Source organism: Salvelinus sp. IW2-2015, linkage group LG30 (genome assembly GCF_002910315.2).
Source record: "Salvelinus sp. IW2-2015 linkage group LG30, ASM291031v2, whole genome shotgun sequence".
NCBI classification, from domain to species: Eukaryota; Metazoa; Chordata; class Actinopteri; order Salmoniformes; family Salmonidae; genus Salvelinus; species Salvelinus sp. IW2-2015.
Genome location: NC_036869.1, coordinates 24,244,934 through 24,267,642, shown reverse-complemented (window position 1 = coordinate 24,267,642; position 22,709 = coordinate 24,244,934). Strand labels below are relative to the sequence as shown.

At 41.7% G+C, this 22,709-nt stretch overlaps 1 protein-coding gene across 4 annotated transcripts; it reads right to left on the bottom strand.

Moving 5' to 3' along the window:
* Positions 1 to 5,585: 5,585 nt before the first annotated feature.
* Positions 5,586 to 22,496, bottom strand: LOC111954889 (heterogeneous nuclear ribonucleoprotein R). Of its 4 annotated transcripts, XM_023974807.2 has the most exons (12): positions 22,310 to 22,463; positions 21,360 to 21,528; positions 21,113 to 21,231; positions 20,850 to 20,957; positions 10,231 to 10,344; positions 9,851 to 10,027; positions 8,753 to 8,888; positions 8,441 to 8,646; positions 8,176 to 8,325; positions 7,953 to 8,074; positions 7,291 to 7,832; positions 5,586 to 5,764 (listed from the first exon to the last, which is right to left on the bottom strand). In XM_023974807.2, the coding sequence occupies exons 2-12, from the start codon at positions 21,523 to 21,525 to the stop codon at positions 5,733 to 5,735; spliced, it is 1,872 nt and encodes a 623-aa protein (XP_023830575.1). In that variant the 5' UTR covers positions 21,526 to 21,528; positions 22,310 to 22,463; the 3' UTR covers positions 5,586 to 5,732. The 4 variants fall into 4 exon arrangements, with proteins under 4 accessions (XP_023830575.1, XP_023830572.1, XP_023830571.1 ...); XM_023974804.2 differs by lacking the exon at positions 5,586 to 5,764 and having other exon boundaries at positions 6,652 to 7,832; positions 22,417 to 22,496; XM_023974803.2 differs by lacking the exon at positions 5,586 to 5,764 and having other exon boundaries at positions 6,652 to 7,832; positions 22,413 to 22,473.
* Between the last annotated feature and the right edge of the window lie 213 nt (positions 22,497 to 22,709).

Here is a 22,709-nt window from a genome sequence, read left to right as displayed (position 1 = left end):
TGACTGTCAATGCAGTTTTGGAGTTTTTGCGCTCAAATACATAAATATATAAATAAATATACAAATAAAAAAATAGGGACCTTCAATAAATGTCAATGAAATATATAAAAAATATTGCAAAGATGTATGGTTTCAGATTGTCCTTTGAAACGTTTTCCAAACAATTCAATAAATTGCATTCAACATAGCTAGCTGATGTAAAAGCTTACACTATAAAACTTTTAATAAAATGTTGATAAAAACTTGAAAACAGGTTAAAATATTTATTATTTTGCTCAAAAAATTATTCGGGTGTTCAAAAAGATACAACATGTCCACCAATTATCCTTCACTGCCGATSAACAGAAAAAGCAATTTTCAGTCGGACAATTCAGAGTATCTGTGCGTGTTCCTGGGAAGGGAGCTCTCATCAGATCCCGAGCCGGTGAAGCGTCCTCCACGCGACGGTCTCCAGAGTCCATAGAGAAAGTCTTCTAGGGTGGTCAGTCGTGTGTCCAGAGCTGTCAACTTCTGCTCCATCACCTCCTGTAGCCTGAATCCTTGTTGAAACATCGACTGCATGTCCGCAGTGTACTGCAGCTGAGGCGGCAGCGGTTGAAATGAAAATTACCAATACTATCTCAATCATTGTTGCAAGTTATATACATTTGTCTCCAAAATATGAATTAAGCTCACGTGTGCTGTCTACTACTGATACTGTATGGATAAATATCTTATAAACCCCAGACACATATATGATGAAACGTATTGGTCAGTCACCTGGTTTTGATTCCTCTTGATGATTCTAAGGCTGATGAAGAGGATGATCAGCAAGACCACAACCAGAGCAAAGGTGACATTGGGCCACTCATGAAGTGCCCAGAACATGGCATCACTGCAAGCGCCATGGACAGATGTGTCCCGAATGCCCACTTGAGGGAACTCCATTCCAACTTGTGACCACGAGGGGATCCCACAGAGATTCATGCACGCCATCTCTGATAGTGTCCTCTTTTTCTTCTCCGGTCAATTGACGAGGTCATGAGAAACCAAAGTCGGTATATGCAGACTTGAGAATATGAAATTCCACAACCTCAACCACTATTGTGATGTAATAGTGCTAGACAACTGTGAAATATGTCATAAAAGACTACATGTTCAATAGAAATAGGCACTGTTGCTTTTTGCCAAGCTAAGTCATATCCCCACCTTTCACATACATCACACCAGTCTTGAAATCCCAAAGAAGAACCAGTCAATTTACTTGAACATTTACTTGAACAAAACTGTATATAAACAATAAATAAAAAATGCCTATGAAAAGTTTAAGAACATCTACTAATTCAAGGGTTTTTCTTTATTTTTACTATTTTCTACATTGTAGAATGATAGTGAAGACATCAAAACTATGAAATAACACATGGAATCAAGTAGTAACCAAAAAAGTGTTAAACAAATCAAAATATATTTTATATTTAGATTCTTCAAAGTAGTCACCCTTTGCCTTGATGACAGCTTTGCACAATCTTGGCATTCTCTCAACCAGCTTCATGAGGTAGTCAYCTGGAATGCTTTTCCAAAAGTATTGAAGGAGTTCCCACATATGCGGAGCACTTGTTGGTTGCTTTTCCTTCACTCTGAGGTCGAACTCATTACAAACAATCTGAATTGGGTTGAGTTCGGGTGATTGTGGAGGCCAGGTCATCTGATGCATTACTCCATCACTCTCCTTCTTGGTCAAATAGCCCTTACACAGCCTAGAGGTGTGTTTGGGGTCATTGTTCTGTTGAAAAACAAATGATAGTCCCACTAAGCGCAAACCAGATGGGATGGCGTATCACTGCAGAATGCTGTAGTAGCCATGCTGGTAAAGTTTACCTTGAATTCTAAATAAATCACCAACAGTGTCAYCAGCAAAGCACCTCCTYYTCCATGCTTCACGGTGGGAACCACACATGCGGAGATCATCTGTTCACCTACTCTGCGTCTCACAAAGACACGGTGGTTGGAACCAAAAATCTAAAATTTGGACCCATTAAACCAAAGGACAGATTTCCACCGGTCTAATGTCCATTGGTCGTGTTTCTTGGCCCAAGCAAGTGTCTTMTTATTATTGGTGTMCTTTAGTAGTGGTTTCTTTGYAGCAATTCGACCATGAAGGCCTGATTCATGCAGTCTCCTCTGAACAGTTGATGTTGAGATGTGTGCTACTTGAACTCTGTGAAGACTTTATTTGGGCTGCAATCTTAGGTGCAGTTAATTGCCGATTTCTGAGGCTGGTAACTCTAATGAACATATTCTCTGCAGCAGAGGTAACTCTGGGTCTTCCTTTCCTGTGTCGGTCCTCATGAGAGCAAGATTCATCATAGGGCTTGATGGTTTTTGCGACTGCACTTAAAGAAACTTTCAAAGTTCTTGAAATTTTCTGGATTGACTGACCTTCATGTCTTAAAGTAATGGACTGTTGTTTCTCTTTGCTTATTTGAGCTGTTCTTGCTATAATATGGACTTGGTCTTTTACCAAATAGGGCYATCTTCTGTATACCAMCCCTACCTTGTCACAACTGATTGGCTCAAACGCATTAAGAAATTCCACAAATTAACAAGGCCCACCTGTTAATTGAAATGCATTCCAGGTGACTACCTCACAAAGCTGGTTGAGAGAATCCTAAGAGTGTGCCAAGCTGTCATCAAGGCAAATTTGTTTTAACTAGGCAAATCACTKAAGAACAAATTCTTATTTACAATGACGGCCTACCCCCCCGGCCAAACCCTCCCCTAAGCAGTATGAGCTGGGCCAATTGTGTGCCGCCCTGAGACTCCCTGTTGTGACACAGCCTGTGAACGAACCCGGGTCTGTAGTGACACCTCAAGCGCTGCAGTGCCTTAGACCGCCGCTCCACTCGGGAGGCCCTGTAAAAAGCCCTTTTGTGGGGGAAAACTTTTTCTGATTGACTGGGCCTGACTCCCAAGTGGGTGGGCCTACACCCATGGCTGCGCCCCTGCCCAGTCACAAGAAATCCATAGATTAGGGCCTAATGAATTCATTTCAATTGACTGATTTCCTATATGAACTGTAACTCAGCAAATTCGTTGAAATCGTTGCATTTATATTGTTGTTCAGTATAAATTCATTGTTCAATGTATGGATTTCACATGACTGATGTGAGCAGGGAGCCAGGCYGAGCTAATCAGAATACCTTTTCCTCCCACTAAAGGGATTTATTACAGACAGAAATACTCAGTTTCATCACTTGTCCGGGTGGCTGGTCTCAGACAATTACGCAGGTGAATAAGCCAGATGTGGAGGTCCTGGGCTAGCATGGTTACACATGGTCTGTGGTTGTGAGGCCAGATGGACGTACTGACAAAWTCTCTAAGACAACATTGGAGGTGGCTTATGGTAGAGAAATGAACATCACATTCTCTGGCAACAGCTCTGGTGGACATTCCTGCAGTCAGCATGCCAATTACACACCCCAGCACAAGGTGCTCCTGTATAATAATCATGCCATTTAATCAGCTTCTTGATATGCCACACCGGTCAGATGGATTATCTTGGCAAAGGAGAAATCATCACTAACAGGGATGTAAACACATTTGTGCACAACATTTGTGAGAARTAAGCTTTWTGTGCATATGGAAAATKGGATCTTTTATTTCAGTTAATGAAAAATGGGACACACACACAGTCCAACTTTCCCCTCATATTTTATTGTCTCYTGCTGGTGTCCAGCAGGCTGTCTTCATGGTATCTGGTGGAGGAGCCACAGCGGCGACAGTGCCTGCCCCTTCTGCCCCGGACAGCTCGCTTGGCCTCCTCCAGGGCCTCCAGGCACTGACTGGCCTCCCTCACCCTTGCKGCCAGGCTCTCCTTAAGTTCCAGGCCTTGATGTAGCTGCTTAGACAGGGCATCTGCCTCCGACCACTCCTGGATAGGGATGTGGACACATCAAAACATTAATGACCAGAAGAAATCCACAGATTAAACAGTGTCAATACAAAAAAATATTTATAAAAATTAAAGATTTTATATTTTAGAAAATATTATTTTTTACCTTCCATTTCCGTATTTTTCTGTAAGCATGGTAGCCAGCAGCAGCTATGACAAAGACTAGCAGCAGAGGTGAGAGGTATGGGGACAGGAKATCAATGTAGTAGAGTAGCCTTGGAGTTTTTTCATCAGCCTGGGCTCGGAAATATGCCAGGAGTTCGTCAGGGGAGATGTCGATGCCCACTGTGGCCCAGGCTGGGAGTTTGGAGAAAATAACAGAGGTCTCCTTAGGAGGAGGGCTGGAAAAGGGCCACATAGAGAAAGCCATATCAAATATCAGACATTCCTGTGAAACATAGCATACGTTTGGCAACAACTCAATAGAGTCTTGAAAACAAAATCGGAATGCTAGGTTATCAATGGAATCCTATTGGAATATTCTATGCAAACGTCAGTGAATAACAATTATGACATCACATCTCAGAGCATCTTCAATGGATGTACCTCTTACACTGTAATATAAATGAAGGGCTCCAATTTCAAATGATAGATGTATAATACAGAACAAAATAGAAAAGGAACAAGACCTTACCCACAAATCCACTCCATCTCGAATGAGCCCAACCTAAMTGGTCCACAGGAAGGGCAGGGTGAGGGCTAGCTTGAGGGAAGCTCCCCTACAGTCTGGTGACAGAAGCAACATATAAAACACAACTACTCTTATTAAATAGCATCCTTTAAAATCAGACATTAATACAAAGCTACATTGTGTACAACATGAATAAAATTTGCTGGTGCAATATACAAGGCACGTCAGTAAAACAAATAGACACTGCCCTCCTGTGGATTTAAAATGTAAAGACCAATTTCCAGGCACTGTCTTTTGTTCTGTCGCTTGCCCAGCAGTTGACTAAATTGTATTCTTCAAAGGCATTGGGATCAGTGTAGTTATCAATTACCACAGTAGTAACAGGTATCCATCATACAGAAAGCCAATGTCAGTTYAGAATTGCCCAATAAAACAAATATGCTTTGTTAGAGAAAATAAAAGGAATTCTAGACCCCCTTGCTTTCGTTAAGAAAGCTGCCTCTAGAGATTAAAGAATGTGACAGTGACAGCTGAAGCGATTATCACAACAGGGTGTAGCTAAGTGTGTCCCAAATGGCAYCCTATTCCCCATGTAGTGCACCGCGTTTGACCAGGGCCCTAGCGGTAGTTTGAAAGTAGCGCACCATATAGGGAATTGTCCAAGTGACAGGTGTTGGGGGTTTAGGCCGATCTCCTTTATAGAAAAGCCTCGAGTTGGACTGTCTGCTTTTGTCCATTTCCTTCCGTATATTAACAAACTAATCTGCTTCTGAGTAAATGTGGCCAACTGGATTTAATACTACTGTGACCTACCACTTCTTGGTCAWTCACGATGACTAGGCTACATCCCAAGTAAGGGGGATGATAACTTCAAATCTGGAGAAAGTCATTTGTCTTCCATCTAGACTTACAATAACAATGCAATTATTTAGAAGCTTCATTACCCTAGTTTGAGGATGCAAGGATTGATGTGGTTGACACTGACAAAAATAATCAATTGAAATGTAGGCCTACGTCACTCACGGTAGTATATTAGTAACAACAATAACATGACTGTGGCTGGAAGTCCCCCCCTTTGATTTTAGCAGCAGTTGTAGGTGAGGAGAGACAGTACTCAACTAGCTCACCCGGGCCTTTTGTAAGGAACACCGTTCAGGGTGAGTTCAATCCTCACTCAAGCGATGCCGCTCTCGCTTCACCACCTGGGTAAGTTGGAATAAAAGGACAAAAGATAAAACACAAATAATAATATAAATGAAACCAAAGGCATTTGCTCTTAGCATTTCTCTATGGAACAACAGCAGGGCTTGAAGGGTCATTGCTACAGCAGCAAAAGACAAAACATACAGCAGCAGCACAGACATTACTTTGATMATTTGTGAATCATTTTTATCCTTTGGAGGTTCCCAGTCTGTAATAAGAAATGACTGAATAATTGGCCCTCATGATGTTTGAGTGGAGGTGAGTTGCAACTGATCCAGTGCCTTCAGGGAAGGGGAATGTATTTGAATTCTCGGTTGTTCTGGTCTTCCTGTAGAGTCCAATGTAAATGATTGCGAGGTAGAAATTTCTGCATCGTTGTACAAAATGTACAACTCTTGTGTTCATTTTTATTTTATTTGTATACCTTTGGAACCTTTACCAGATCATAAGAGGGTGGCATATCCTGGAAAATAAAGGGTTATAATCCTTTTTTATTCAGTCATTCAAACATCATTTATGCTCTCTGTCATCCAGTCTTTCGGTATTTGACAATTTCATTTGGAATCTTTATTTATTCTTTGAGCAAAAAGCCGACAAAATCTCGTTCCAAATGTGAAATTTGAGGTAGGTTTAGGAGTAGACTCAAATACTGAATGACACCATTGAATTTGAAGGTATCTGACAATTGAATAATGCTCAACTGAGTTTTATTGAAACGGAACAAACGTAAAAGTTATAAATACAAACATCAGAACAAACTGCAATGGCTTTTAAGGTAAGCCAAACCAAACTAATGGGCAAGTTCAAAGAAAACATAGGAAGTTATATAATAATATCAGTTTTAAAAAACACAATTGATCTACCTCTAGAAATGCTTGACATACACTTAACATTACAAAACGTTCAATTTTTCTACTTCCTGTGGATTCTTTTCTCCATCACGGCAAAAAATGARTATGAAGCTCTAGCCATAAGCAATTATTTACAAGCAAGTCACTATGCCACTATTAGAAACCAGAAATAAGGGGAATACAGGTAGGGGATGGAGGGGCTTGGACACAAACTTTCCTGCAAGGCAAGATCATGATTTTAATGTCCTCAGACTTTTGAAAATGAATGTCCACATTTAAAATGCTCATTGTTGGCTTTAAAATAAACAAACAAAATGTTGGAAGGTAAAAGTGATGTGTGTTTTAAGACATTTGTCCCATGTAACCGTAAGAGTAAGAAATGATTCAGCAAAACGGTTACATTCACATCTTCAGGCCAAAATGCAATTCCAGCCAATCATGTGCCAATTCTGGGGGTGTCTGTCCATTTTTTTCTCTCAGTGATTTTTTTTTTCTCCGTGAGGGATGAAGAATAAAAAGTCAATCAAAAAACTTGCGCCAATCTCCTTATGTTTTCTCCCCCTGTACTTTTTGTTTTTATTTTGCCAAATACCTTTTTTGATGCGTCTACTTCCACTGCTGCCCATAAGAATCCTGTGAAAACTCCAGGGTGTCATTACTGTAACCATAGTTACCGGAATAGTCGGCCCCTTGCTGCAGGGGCTGCTGGGCGATGGGCTGGGACCCCCAGTTCTGCTGGTTGATCTGCCGGCGCTTGGAGTCAGGCTGGTTGAAGACATCCGCCTTCCTCTTCCCGCCCACATTGCCCCCGCGGTTCCCCCTGGCTCCTCGGGTACCTCGGCCCCTCTGTGGTTGGAATGGTCCCCCACGGCCCCCTCCTCTGCCACCCCTGGGCCCGCCGATGGGTGGCCCTCTCTGGGCATAGCCCCCTCGGCCCCGTGGGGGTTGTGCTCCGCGGGTCCTGGGTGGCCCTCCCCTGCTGGGGCGGCTGCCACGGCCCCTCATGCTGTACACATCGTCGTAACCGTAGTACGGGTCCTCGTAACCCCCGCGGTAGTCGTGGTAGTCGTAGCCGTAGTAGTCATCGTAGTAGTCCTCGTAGCTGTAGTAGTCTGGGGGGTAGGCGGCGTAGCCACCGCCCCCTCTGCTACCACGGCCCCTGCCTCTACCTGGTGGAGGCATGCGTGGCGGTGGGTAGTAGTAATAGTCATCATACCTGCAGAATACAAGAATAACACATAATGTTCAACGTAATCCCAAGACAGGAGATCTACTCAGATATTAGTCAGGCGATCTACTCAGATATTAGTCAGGCACAGTCTCGCTGTGACCTCACCCTGGGTTTCTGGTGGTCTGGCGCTGAGCCTGCCTCTCTTTCCTTTTCTTGTCAGGGGGCTTGGCCAGGACWATCTCAATCTCCTCTCCCCCCAGCTCCTTCCCATTCATTTCTGCCATTGCCTGAGGAAAGCAGAAAATTTGTATCACACATACGAAGGTAAAACATTTTTATTTTTTTAACTGAGAAAATAAGGASTATGTTTTTACTAAGGGTAACCCACCTTCACAGCTGCGTCCCTGTCCTCAAAGTGAACAAAGGCGTAGTCTTTGAGCTTCTTCACCCGCTCCAGCTTTCCAAACGCAGAGAAGGTCTTCTCCAGTAGCTCCTCTGTGACCGGGGTGGCTAGCTTCCTGACAAACAGGACTTTCACCTGATGACACAAACATTAAAGTTCAACTCCATATTAATCTCAGTTTATGCAGAGAGAGGTCATTGTAAAATGAGAGAGTGAGTGTGGGAGAGCGAGTGAACAAGACATGACTTACCTTCGCCATGATATCCGGGTCGGGYTCAGCGACCGGGTCAGCCCACTCCACAGTGACCGGGTTCCCCCACACCTTCACCTTGCCGCTCATAAGGCGGCGGCGGGCCTGGGCTGCAGATTTGTGGTCCTCATACTCCAGGAAACAGAAGCCACGGTTCTTCTTCTTGTCGTCCGGCTGGTGGTAGAGGATCACTTCCTGAAGCCCCTCTGGAGGAAGAAGGAGACTGGCGTCACATGACTGATCTGACCAATGACAACCCACAGAACATAAAACAAATGTAAACCAAATTGGGGTGTCTGCACTTTCACTRACCTGTGACTTTGCCAAAGTCCTCCAATATGCTCTCTCTGGTCTTGTTCTTTGGGATTGATCCAACAAACAGGCGGTTGTTTGCTACAGATATGCACACTCCAAGGTATTTCCCAGACCGGATTTCATAGTTATCACACTGAAAACAAGAATCGAGTAAAGATGGCTTAAGATCTGTCATTTTATTGCGAGGAACTGCAGTTCTATCCGCTTTATTATTCCGTTTTGTCCTTGAGGAACTGYAGTTCCTCACAATAAAAATGACAGCTCTTAAGCCGTCAACACGTTGTTCAAAACTTTTATAAGCCATAAAATGTGCCTTCTCCCTACTTCCACTCACGCTGCAACCAGCTCTGCAGCTGCAATTAATGAGTATAGCAAAGTGTTCCGTTGTTATTATTAGCAGCTTGTCATTTTTAATAGAGGAATATTACACTCTGGTCATCGGAGTAATAACATGAATTGGTGCATGAGACAGAAATAGTGCAGTGTGACTTGGTTTTGCCATCAGCTGAAAGACTCCCCTTTTCTCAGCAGAGGGAGGGAGAGCAGAGGGACACGAGTCAGATGAGAGGCAACCTCACCGCTGCTCGCCCCCCCCTCCTCAGACTGATGCAGGCCATCAGTCTAGTAAAAAAAAAAAAAAGTAACACAACAAATGATCTATTAGCAGTGTGATCATATGTCATTTTTTCAAATATAATTATAAAATGGTCTGAGAAGAAAAACATTGGCAGGGCAATTCAAGCATAGTCAATATGCAGTGATAATGTATTGGGCCTATAGCCTACTGCACAAATATAATTGCGGAAGAACTGTTTAATTGGTTAATGTAACGTTGCATAGGCTTACGTTTTCTAAGCCATGAAAAAAAAAAAATTCTGAACGGTAGATCTCAGATTGCATTTTGACCCAGAAAGTGATCTGGACTCAGAAAAGTTTGGTAACCACTGCCCTAGACAAAAAAAAAAAAGCACACTCAATGGAGATTCTCTATTGAAAGTGATTTTTAGTCAAGGACTATGCTTCATCTGCGTTTGGGAAACAAGCCACTTGGTTCTTAGAAGGGGAAGTAAGACTTGACTGACTGCAGGGACTTACAAGTTTCACCGCCTCAGCTGCTGCATCCTTGCCGCAGAAGGTGATGAAGGCGTATCCCCGGTTCTGACCCGACAGGGGGTCCATCATTAGCCTCAGGTCCCAGATTGTTCCCGCCTTCTCAAACAGTGGCACCAGCTCGTCTTCATACAGATCTCTGGGGATCTTTCCCACAAACACCTGAAGGCAGAAAACAGAGCCTAGATCAGTGAGGGTTCCACAATGTAATCAGATCAGCTCATGATACTTCAGCAGGGGAAGACTGCTGTAGTGCTGCTATAAAAGTCTGTTGCCATTCTTGGGGCCAAAGTCTTACAAACGCATCTCTTATCAGTCAAAGGCTTTGCCACAATGTTATAATGGTACATCTCGGGCAACTTTACCTCAGTTCCAATCCCAGGCTGTGCTCCCTGGAACACTTCCTCTGGTGGGGGCCCTCCATATTTCCTCTGTCCCGTGGTGACGTCCAAGGTGTATCCTGTCCGCTCCAACAGAGCCTGGGGAACATGTAGACGTCAGCATAACCAATACACCACACGAGGGAACACAGCGTTTGAGGACGAAATTTCAAACCACAGGATTGTCATCATGGTATCCAATTTTCAACATAAGACAAACCTTGTCATCAAATCTTCAACGTTATATCCAAAATAAAAAATAAATTAAAAAAMCAATAGGTTTGGCAGCACCTCCTATGGGAGAATTAKTCCATCTACAGCTATCCCATCTGGTCTCCCATCCAGGGTTTTAACCGAGCCCAGCCCTGCTTAGCGTTGATATTTATCACCGACTACTACCAATGTGCCAGGGGGAGAAAGATGTCTTACCTAAATATATACATTTTAGCTATCGAAGCCATTTCAAAAGGGTAGATTTAACAGAGGAAATGTAAGCATACTTTATATAAGTCACATATCATCAATGACACTATTTATGACTGTATAGCATTTGGGAAGTCAATAGTTATTGTGCTGCAACTTTAGACACTATCAGAAAAGTGTGGAAAATACTCTTCAAAATTTGAATTTGTCTTAATGCTTTTATAGATATTTCAGATAGGCTTTAGGATTAGGCTTTTGGTCATTTGATTCACAACAGCAAGGAGGGATTTTTTCCCCCAGCCATGCATGCATAATTTCTGTCTTATAATGATGGTCAACTAAGGTTTGTTCAAATTTCTCATTAGATTTGTATATCTTGCTATTGTGTTCTCGCACTCTCTCCAAAAACAACTTAAAACTTTGAGAATGCATGCTAAATTTCTCCTACTGCGCTAAACTGAAAGTGGCTTAATAGGCCAAGTCCTAATACCAAATGGAGAAAAAAAGATATACAATTTGGGCTTTTATAACAAGACACTGRAGTGTCCGCTATAAAATCTAATTTAGCTAGTGGCCCAGATCATMCAACATTCGAGAAAAAAACTAGTTTGCACTGCTTTGGTAATACTTTTAGCTCTACCTACATTGTTCTCTTGCTTTGTGTAAATACAACATATGATATATTCCCATTTGCGATAACCTATACGTAATTTACTCAGAATGTCAACCATGCACTGCCCTGCCTGATCCAATTCTGATCGGAGTAATAGTTTGGACAGTGATTTTTTACTTGTCCATTCTGAATGAAAAATGATATATATACACACACATACATACACATTCATTCTGGTTGTCCAACCATTTACTTATTTCCTTGCCCCAGGCAAGCCTTAATGTCGAGCCCTGATTCACATCTCCAACTAAACCAAAAATAAAAGAGYAGGATTAAGACAGTGGCTCAAGAATTAAACATCTCCTTTAAAAATGTTGATATTTGGTTGCGTGGTCAATAGTGCTGAGAGATATTTTCCATTTAACTAATTGACTGATGTCAGTTCACTTTTGAATTCCATTTCTTTTGCTCAATGCGAATTTTCCCACCTCAGTTTTTCTAGAGATAAATCAGATGTAGCCCTAACTGTGATATGTAGTAGGGAGTTTCCAACAGGCCAATATTCAACATAATTACCACTTGTCTGTGCTAAACGAACTACAATGACCATAATCCATTGCACGSCTACTTGTCCGGAGACCGAGAAGAGAGAATGCGTGATCGAGAGGGATGAAGTAGTTGCATCGCGAGGTCTACCTGAAAACACATGACTTAAGTGAYTGATAGTTGGTAGGGTTGACTCCATTTAGTCGACTAAGTTGGGCGACTAAGATCATTTTAGTCGAGCAGTCGCAAATAAATAAATTATGGCTGGTCTGAGTCACTCCTGTCTCAGTGGACTAATCCTGCACACCAGCATCACAAGCAGTACATTTACCATTAATTCATTTAATTTATAATCTACAACATTTGTTTGGTTACAGTAATTTATATTAATGCATTCAATATATTATTAGTCTTTTACAGTTCTCATTGTCGTTGTGGAATAAGTTTATTCCATTCCATTTACAAGTTGTCAATTTATTATTGTCTTTTATTTGTAACGCTCCTGCGAATGTTGAGTAAGGACGCGCACCTGATTATGCAGGCTACCTTGCCTGCTCGCAAATGTAGGGCTATAAATGTGCAGATCTGAAAGTATTTCTGATTGAGAAGCTCCACAGTGGTGGTGAGTTAAGACAAAAGTAATTCTCTTCACCTGAAAACAGCAAGTAAGAAGTCTGTTTTTACATCCATTGAGAATGACAATAGTTCCTAAAAACTTTCATAACCACTCAGCGTAAATAAAATAAAAATAGTCATGCGCTGATTCCGTGGAAATGTCAAAAATAGGCCTACCTGATTACTTCTTATGCCTCGCGCARATAGCCTACAGCTGTGTCTGTCCAGAGCTCACTGGCGCTGGAAACTGAGGGACCATACTATTTTACACAACGTTGCAAGTTTGCTAGCACGAGCTTCAGAACGGACCAAGTTGATACAATGTTTCCTAGACCCTTGGATACAGGCCATGCATAGCCAATTTGATTTAGAGGGTATATATATATATATATATATATATTTATTTTTATAATCATGATATTTTCTATCTGCAGGCTACAATGACATTTTTGGCCGATACCAATATTCGATATTTTCCTTGCCAAAATAAACAATACCAATACTTTAAATTTTAGCAGCCTTAAGCATTCTAGTAGTTAAATAGTTGTAAATAAAAATTGTTTTTAACTGACTTGCCTAATTAAATAAAGGTTACACACACACCAAAAAGTTATTTTGTTGGCATTAACGTATGTCCCCAGTACCAGTAAAACATAATCAAAACCTATTTCTTTCACTTACTTGCTGTGCTGTCATTGTTCAATCGTTTCATTCTCAACCAGGATTTCTCATACTATGGAATCCATTTGGGTCTTTGTGTGTCAAATAATACTATTTGACACACAAAGACTATTTAACGTGTCAAATAAGCTTGTTGACCTATCAGGACCTGAATATGACTGCATGTCACATAATAATTGAACGTGTTCATACATTTTTTACGTAGTTACACTATCACTTGTACTTCATGTCACAATGATTTATCRATGCATATGCTATAATGCTGGTAAAGTTGTCTCGCGCACCTACAGTGCTGGTCATAAAAAAAGCTAGCTAGCTCAAGGATGCAAACAATGTTCTTCCCCAAAAACATTGCAAAACGATAGCTACTGAAACAAATTATAACTATATAGCTAGGTGTCATCTAAAATAACCCTAATTTATAAGACAGTTCTTATTTGATTAATGGTGATCGGACACATCTATGTGAAGCTAGCCACAATAAGGATTAGCCACAATAGTGGACTTTGCGGTTAGCATTCAAAATAGAAGTATGTCATTGACAGTGATGAAAATTAATAAAAATAGTAGAATTATGCCACAATTGAATAGATCATGCTAAACGAGGTTGGAATGTTAAAAACAAAAAGTTAATAATTTGTTAATTTGACAAAATTCTGTTGAAATCACACTGGATGTATTATACCTTAGAATTGCATTGGGGGCATACTTATCTCACTGTTCAGCCCTACCTATGGATTGTGGATAGGGTTGCACATTTTGGGGAAYACTCAGAGGTGGAAACTTTCCGTGGGAATATATGGGAATTAATATTAATAGCATTTAAAATGTAGATTTTTTTACCATATCATATGGAGACAGAAACCCTTTACCTTATAAGTAGACAATTGCAAATGATTAAATCCTTCCAATAGAAATAAAAACATTTTTAGTTACGAATTGAACTTGAATTAAATGAGTTGACTCTTCACATGGGATGATTTCACTGAACAACAAAAGGGAATATGATCCATTGCATCTCCAGGAGGACAAGAAACTGTTGCTATCGATAAGGTGTCTGATTCATCATTGTCACCTCRAATAGAAGCGGAGACTTTTGTCAGAGGTTGCTTGTTGTGAGCGCCGAGGGAACTTTATGCACTTGGCCAGATGATTCTGCATCTTTTTTCATTCTTCACATATGATTTGGCACAGTATTTGCAAATGTACACAGCTTTTCCTTCTACATTAGCTGCAGTGAAATGTCTCCACAAATCAGATAGTGCCCGTGGCATTTTCCGGCATTTTTTATTTATTTAAACAATACAATGTACAGATAAATAGTTCAGCAGTTAGATCAAAACAACTCCTTTGTAAGATAAATGTTTTTAAATGAAACGTGTAAGGAAACACTTAGCAGCCTCAAGCAAGCTAAAACCCACATGGTAGCAAAAACTAACTAGCAGAAATTGTTAACAAGTTAGAAATGATTTAAACTCACTTYGCTGTATGCTACTATTTACKAGTTAACAAAAAAATCATGTCATATAAAATATATTCACCCCACCCAGTATTGTAATCAAAACTTACCAGAAAGCATGCAGTCCTTGGCTCAGACAGTGTAGTAGTGTGGGCTCAATAGCATCTCATAGTGTGTAAGATCTTTAGAATCAGCTGTACATGTGATGGAAGAGTGCACTGTGCATGCAGAGGGTTGCAATTTCACTGAATTGGGGATAGTTTAACTAAAACATGCCACAAGACCTAGAATTGCCTTGTGTATCCCACAAAAAATGTTCACTTTTAAATGCTAACCTTTGATGAATTTAAGCAAAATCCCCCAAAATCCCAGGCTTAACTTCCCATGGAAACTTTCCTGGAAAGTTTCTAAACCTTTGCAACCCTAATTGTGGATCAATGACATGGGGTATCGGTCTACTCAGTGACACCCAGAGAACATTAGTGTCGTAGCTCTTATTGCGGGACTCTAAAACAACTGAATTGAGCCACATTTGTCAACCTATGTGTATTGAACACTATTCCCGAGGAAAAACAATACTGCGTGGCGGTTAGGGAATCTGATAACATTGGGGGAAAAATATATTGGGTATTGAGTAGACTGATCCCCAATCCCTAGGTAAAGCTGTACAGTGCAATATGAATGTCATTACACCAAATAGGCTGACTGGGAATGTGATTTCACACAGTCACACGATAAGAGCTACAATGTTAATATTTGCATAAACTCGTCAAAGTTGTGCTCTGTGGGTGTCACCGAGTGGACTGATACCCCATTTCATTGCTTCACATTCCAACCATGTTTGACATTATCTAGTCTAAATATGGCATGATTCCACCAATTGTAACCTTCTGCATCACTTGCAAAGAGGTACTTTTATTTTGAAGGCAAAACGCAAATTCCACGTGTGAAGGTAGCCACAATAAGGATTAGGCACAACTCATAACCCAGTCTGGTCAAGCCTCACTAGTCTGATGAACGTGTAACCACGACAGCCCAGGACCTCCACGTCCGGCTTCTTCACCCGCGGGATTGTCCGAGACCAGCCACTCGGACAGCTGATGAAACTGAGGAGTATTTCTATCTGTAATAAAGTCCTTTTGTGCAGATAAAYGTATTCGTATTTGCTGGGCCTGGCTCCCCAGTGTGTGAGCCTATGCCCACCCAGGCCCACCCATGGCTCTGGCCAGTCAAGCAAAATCCATAAATTAGGTCTAATGAATTTACTTTAGTTGACTGATGAAAATAATCATGGCCTCTAAACCTTCAAGCTGCATACTGGACCTTATTCCAACTAAACTACTGAAAGAGCCGCTTCCTGTGCTTGGCCTCCTATGTTGAACACAATAAACGTCTCTCTATCCACCGGATGCGTACCAAACTCACTAAAAGTGGCAGTAATAAAGCCTCTCTTGAAAAAGCCATACCTTGACCCCGAAAATATTTGTAAAAATCTATCAGCCTATATAAAATCTCCCATTCCTCTCAAATTTTAGAAAAGTTGTTGCCCAACAACTCTCTGCCTTCCTGAAGACAAACAATGTATACGAAACGCTTCAGTCTGGTTTTAGACCCCATCATAACACTGAGCCTGCACTTGTGAAGGTGGTAAATTACCCTTTAAATGGCGTCAGACCGAGGCTCTGTATCAGTCCTCGTGCTCCTAGACCTTAGTGCTGCTTTTGATACCATCGATCACCACATTCTTTTGGAGAGATTGAAAACCCAAATTGGTCTACACGGACAACTTCTGGCCTGGTTTAGATCTTATCTGTCGGAAAGATATCAGTTCGCCTCTGTGAATGGTTTGTCCTCTGACAAATCAACTGTAAATTTCGGTGTTCGNCTAAACCTTCAAGCTGCATACTGGACCTTATTCCAACTAAACTACTGAAAGAGCCGCTTCCTGTGCTTGGCCTCCTATGTTGAACACAATAAACGTCTCTCTATCCACCGGATGCGTACCAAACTCACTAAAAGTGGCAGTAATAAAGCCTCTCTTGAAAAAGCCATACCTTGACCCCGAAAATATTTGTAAAAATCTATCAGCCTATATAAAATCTCCCATTCCTCTCAAATTTTAGAAAAGTTGTTGCCCAACAACTCTCTGCCTTCCTGAAGACAAACAATGTATACGAAACGCTTCAGTCTGGTTTTAGACCCCATCATAACACTGAGCCTGCACTTGTGAAGGTGGTAAATTACCCTTTAAATGGCGTCAGACCGAGGCTCTGCATCTATCCTCGTGCTCCTAGACCTTAGTGCTGCTTTTGATACCATCGATCACCACATTCTTTTGGAGAGATTGGAAACCCAAATTGGTCTACGCGGACAAGTTCTGGCCTGGTTTAGATCTTATCTGTCGGAAAGATATCAGTTTGTCTCTGTGGATGGTTTGTCCTCTGACAAATCAACTGTAAATTTCGGTGTTCGTCAAGGCTCCGTTGTAGGACCACTATATATTTTACCTCTTGGTGATGTCATTCGGAAACACAATGTTAACTTTCACTGCTATGCGGATGACACACTGCTGTACATTTCGATGAAACATGGTGAAGCCCCAAAATGTCCCTCCTTAGAAGCCGGTGTTTCAGACATAAGGAAGTGGATGGCGGCAAATGTTCTGCTTTTAAACCCGGACAAAACAGAGATGCTTGTTCTAGGTACCAAGAAACAAAGAGATCTTCTGTTGAATCTGACAATTAATCTTGATGGTTGTACAGTCGTCTCAAATAAAAAACTAAAGGACCTCGGCATTACTCTGGACCCTGATCTCTCTTTTGACGAACACATCAAGACTGTTTCAAGGACAGCTTTTTTCCATCTACGTAACATTGCAAACATCTGAAACTTTGTCCAAAAATGACGCAGAAAAATTAATCCATGCTTTTGTCACTTCTAGGTTAGACTACTGCAATGCTCTACTTTCTGGCTAAAGCACTAAATAAACTTCAGTTAGTGCTAAACACGGCTGCTAGAATCTTGACTAGAACCCCAAAATGTGATCATATTACTCCAGTGCTAGCCTCTCTACACTTGCTTCCTGTTAAGGCAAGGGCTGATTTCAAGGTTTTACTGCTAACCTACAAAGCGTTACATGGGCTTGCTCCTACCCATCTTTCCGATTTGGTCCTGCTGTACATACCTCCACGTACTCTACGGTCACAAGACGCAGGCCTCCTTACTGTCCCTAGAATTTCTAAGCAAACAGCTGGATGCAGGGCTTTCTCCTATAGAGCTCMATTTTTATGGAATGGTCTGCCTATCCATGTGAGAGACGCAGACTCGGTCTCAACCTTTAAGTCTTTATTGAAGACTCATCTCTTCAGTAGGTCCTATGATTGAGTGTAGTCTGGCCCAGGAGTGTGAAGGTGAACAGAAGGGCACTGGCGCAATGAACCACCCTTGCTGTCTCTGCCTGGCTGGTTCCCCTCTCTCCAATGGGATTCTCTGCCTCTAACCCTATTACAGGGGTTGAGTCACTGGCTTACTGGTGCTCTTCCACGCCGTCCCTAGGAGGGGTGCGTCACTTGAGTGGGTTGAATCACTGACGTGATCTTCCTGTCCGGGTTGGCGCCCCCCCCTTGGGTTCGTGCCGTGGGGGAGATCTTTGTGGGCTATACTTGGCCTTGTCTCAGGATGGTAAGTTGGTGGTTGAAGGTATCCCTCTAGTGGTGTGGGGGCTGTGCTTTGGCAAAGTGGGTGGGGTTATATCCTGCCTGTTATGCCCTGTCCGGGGGTATCGTCGGACGGGGTCAGTGTCTCCCAACCCCTCCTGTCTCAGCCTCTAGTATTTATGCTGCAGTAGTTTGTGTGTCGGGGGGCTAGGGTCAGTCTGTTATATCTGGAGTATTTTGCCTGTCTTATCCGGTGTCCTGTGTGAATTTAAGTACGCCCTCTCTAATTCTCTCCCGGAGGACCTGAGCCCTAGGACCATGTCTCAGGACAACCTACTTGATCAAAAGTATATGGACACCTGCTCGCCGAACATCTCATTCTAAAATCATGGGTATTAATATGGAGTTGCCCACCACCCTTTGCTGCTATAACAGACTTCACTGTTCTGGGAAGGCATTCCACTAGACATTGGAACATTGTTGCAGGGACTTGCTTCCATTCAGCCACAAGAGCATTAGTAAGGTCGGGCACGGATGTTGGGCGAATAGTCTGGCTCGCAGCCSGCGTTCCAATTCATCCAAAAGGTTTTCGATGGAGTTGAGGTCAGAGCTTTGTGCAGGACAGTCAAGTTCTTCCACAATGATCTCGGCAAACCATTTCTGTATGGACCTCGCTTTGTGTTCAGGGGCATTGTCATGTTGAAACAGGAAAGGGCTTTCCCCAAACTGTTGCCACAAAGTTGGAAGCACAGAATCGTCTAGAACGTCCAATGGCGGCGAACTTTACGCTACTGCAGCCRACACTTGCCATTGCACATGGTGATCTTAGGCTTGTGTGCGGCTGCTTGGCCATGGAAACCCATTTCATGAAGCTCCATACAAACAGTTAATGTGCTGACGTTGCTTCCAGACGCAGCTTGGAACTCGGTATTGAGTGTTGCAAGAGGGAAGGCATTTTTTTTTTTATATGCTTCAGCATATACAGTTGACCGGGGCAGCTCTAGCAAGGCAGAAATTTGACAAACTGACTTGTTGGAAATGTGGTATCCTATGACAGTCTGAACGTTAAAAGTCACTGAGCTCTTCAGTAAGGCCATTCTACTGCCAGTGTTTGTCTATGGAGATTGCATGGCTGTGTGCTTGATTTTATAAACCTGTCAGCAACGGGTGTGGCTGAAATAGCGGAACCCACTAATTTGAAGGGGTGTCCAAATACACTATATATACAAAAGTATCTGCTGTTGTAAATGTSAGACTTCACTGTGAGGCACATCTGTCTAGGTTGAACATGGGGAGATTGTAGACTCCTAAATTGATAGTGTAGTTTGTTTAGGCGATTTTACAGCTAACTAGCTACTTCACATGCTGATATTGTCTATGGTATTGTGAGTAGCTACATTTGCTTGCTACCTACCTAGCCAGCCCAGAGAGCATTGCTGATTTTGTTGTCGACTTGAGCTGCAACAGATCTCCACAACAGTTTTTCATGTTGCTACCGACCTTATTATAAACGCCAAAATGAAACATTTGTTCACAAAAAAATAGTTTCCAGTGTTATTTAACACTGTAAATTAAAGTAATGAGGGATTTTAGGTGGATTTTTCCTTTAAGTTTAATTTGTGTCTTTCACTTTTTTACACCAGCTTCAAACAGCTGAAAATACTACATTTTTGRTTATGTAAAGTATATTTCACAGCAGTTTAGATGGTACGATTCTCTACACTATACTTTGTTTTGTCAAACTGAAATTCGGTATTAGAATTTCAGCAACCAGTAAATGGCAGAGCCATTAAGAATTGTTGTGCATTGACAAGCATATTTATCTCGAATAGAAAACAAGCCGACTAGGTAAATAGTTCAACTATTCTACTATGGGGTTGTCCGACTTTGTTTTAACACTACATGGCAAAATAGTCGCACAGGGCAGGGTTTCACAAAAGCATCGTAGCACTAAGATCATCTTTCGTGCATTTAGGTTCAATGGAATTAAGATGTTAGTGCTACAACGCTTTTGGGAAACAGCACTGGAAAGTTACATCTTGAGCAATAAGTATAGGCTTTGAAAGACTTTGCCAGCAGCTACAGTGGCCCCATGTGGTAAAGCATGGCGCAGCCAACGCCAGGGTTGTGGGTTCAATTCCCACAGGGGACCAGTATTATTATTATTATTATTATTTTTTTTTTTTTATGTATGCAAATCACTCTGGATAATAGCATCTGCTAAATTACTAAAATGCAAAAGTACACTAGGCTACACACCGCTGTTTGAGTTGAGCGCTGCGCATTATAAACAATTAAATTCCCTTTATCTGAACATCAGCGTCAGCAACAATCATGCATGTCCGGTCAGTGCATACAGCGTAATTTTTTTTGATAATACATTTGGGAATTTATTTAGCACAAAACACACGCTTMCGTTGGTCTATATCATCGCCAAACCTGCAAAAAAAAGTCTCTGGGGAGCTGGTCTACACGGATCTAAAAAATGATCTCTCCAGAATCCAAATGATGGAAATCCGTCACAGTGACGGAGAACTTTGTGTACGCACAGGAGTTACACAGCAGGTTATATTTAAGCAAATGAAACAACTTTCTAACCGTTGCATTTTACCTTGATCTTGGACTCATCGGGACCCTTGGTGGATTCTTGTACTTTACTTCCCTGCTTTTCCCTCTGTCTGTACGTCTTCATGACTCCACAAAGGAAAGCACTTTTGTTCTGGAAAGCAAACCACAGGACAGAGGATTCATGTATTGGTGTTATGAGCAGAGGAAAATGTATAGACCCCTCCATGTCAATTTCTTAGACTAATGTGTCATCATCCAAACTGACTTGTATTCATTCTCTCTCATTCCTCTCCCCTTGTAACTCACCTGCACATGGGACAGGTCACTTTCTTTGAACTGCAACAGTACAGACAGCGCTCCCTCTTCATTGAACTCCCGCAGAGCATCAATGGCCCTCTCATCCAGGTCAGCATACGCCACCAAGCCTGAGGGTACAAAACAGATTCCTAACATTACAACCTGGCCTTTCTCCACTTCATGGAACCTCAAGCAATATCATCATGCTTCTTTGGAAAACAGATTAGACTCAGCCATTGTATGACCGATTCCCCACCAGTTGAGAATACGTTGTCGAGACTCTCGGCCACTTTCTGAGGCAGTCCAGCGTCGATGAGTGTCTGGTAGTTCTCTGTGTGCTCGCCTTCGGCAGTGACTTCCATAGGCTCCTCTTCCTCCCTCACCAGGGCAGAAGTACCGTTCACCTCGGCGGCAGCAGCCATTCTCTTGAGAGAAAGGGGAAAARATAAGACAAAAACAAGATTTCAGTAAGAATGTTCCACATTAGAACATTTGCTTCAGGTGCCCTTTACAGATCAAGACTAACAACTTGTATGGTACATAAACTTTCCCTTTTATAAAATACATTGTGCACCTTTTTTCCTACTGCAATAGTAACTTCATGTAATCTAGCTAAACCTCTGCAAGTATTGTAAATAGATCAACTAGCTAGTTCAGATTGGCTAAAATACTATAACTACACTAGAAAATCTAAACCATTCATTTTAATGCAGACAACCACGATGTCTGAAAAATGAAATACCTGGGGACAAGTGAACAGTAAGGTTATATCGGGAGCAAGCTAGTTAGTGAACTCCAACAGACAGTAAACAAAAACAATGACTATGCTAGCTAGCAAACATGTTTTTGTTGAAGCAAGCTTAGTTGGTGGTGTGTATTTCTTGGTTAAACACCGTCCCGCCCCCTTCCAATAATAGCAAGCACAATTACTGCAGCTAGCTACAGTACATAACTAGATTTAGTTAGCTACATTGTTAAGACGAATTCGACTGAATTCACAATTTGGAACATTTACACCCAGCAAAATAAACGTTTAGCGTTAGAAATACGAGAATGTAAATCAAAATAACGTTAAGGTTCATACGCTTTGCCAAGAAAATAGCTAACAGGGCTAGCTAAGGCCTTGTTAGCATGCTGGACACCTTTCAGCATTCAAACAAACCACCGCCAAAAGAGATGAAAAATGAATAATTAGCAAACGCTTACCTATCTTTTCTAGAAATATAACAGTATCGTTAAATGTACTTTTCAACAATGAACCAAAATACATATGCACTATGGTCAATATTAATAATATGTTTGAGTCTACCCACGAGACAGTTTTCGAGACGGCCCAGTCGCTCGCACACCACTCGGCGACGAAGGAGTACGCCCCCACCTAACTACGTAGGGCCTCACAATCTTAACCAATCGAAGTGGTTAATCGCGGATTGACATTACTTTCCACCAATAAAAGTCCCATATTTCCAGACAGAACGTCTAGGGTTATTGTACATCAATGACTGTATCTATACATTCAAAATAAGCACATATTTGGATTTCGATACTGCACAATGCTTTGATTGAATTACAGTATAAACGTACTGAACGGAATGTGACAAATTCT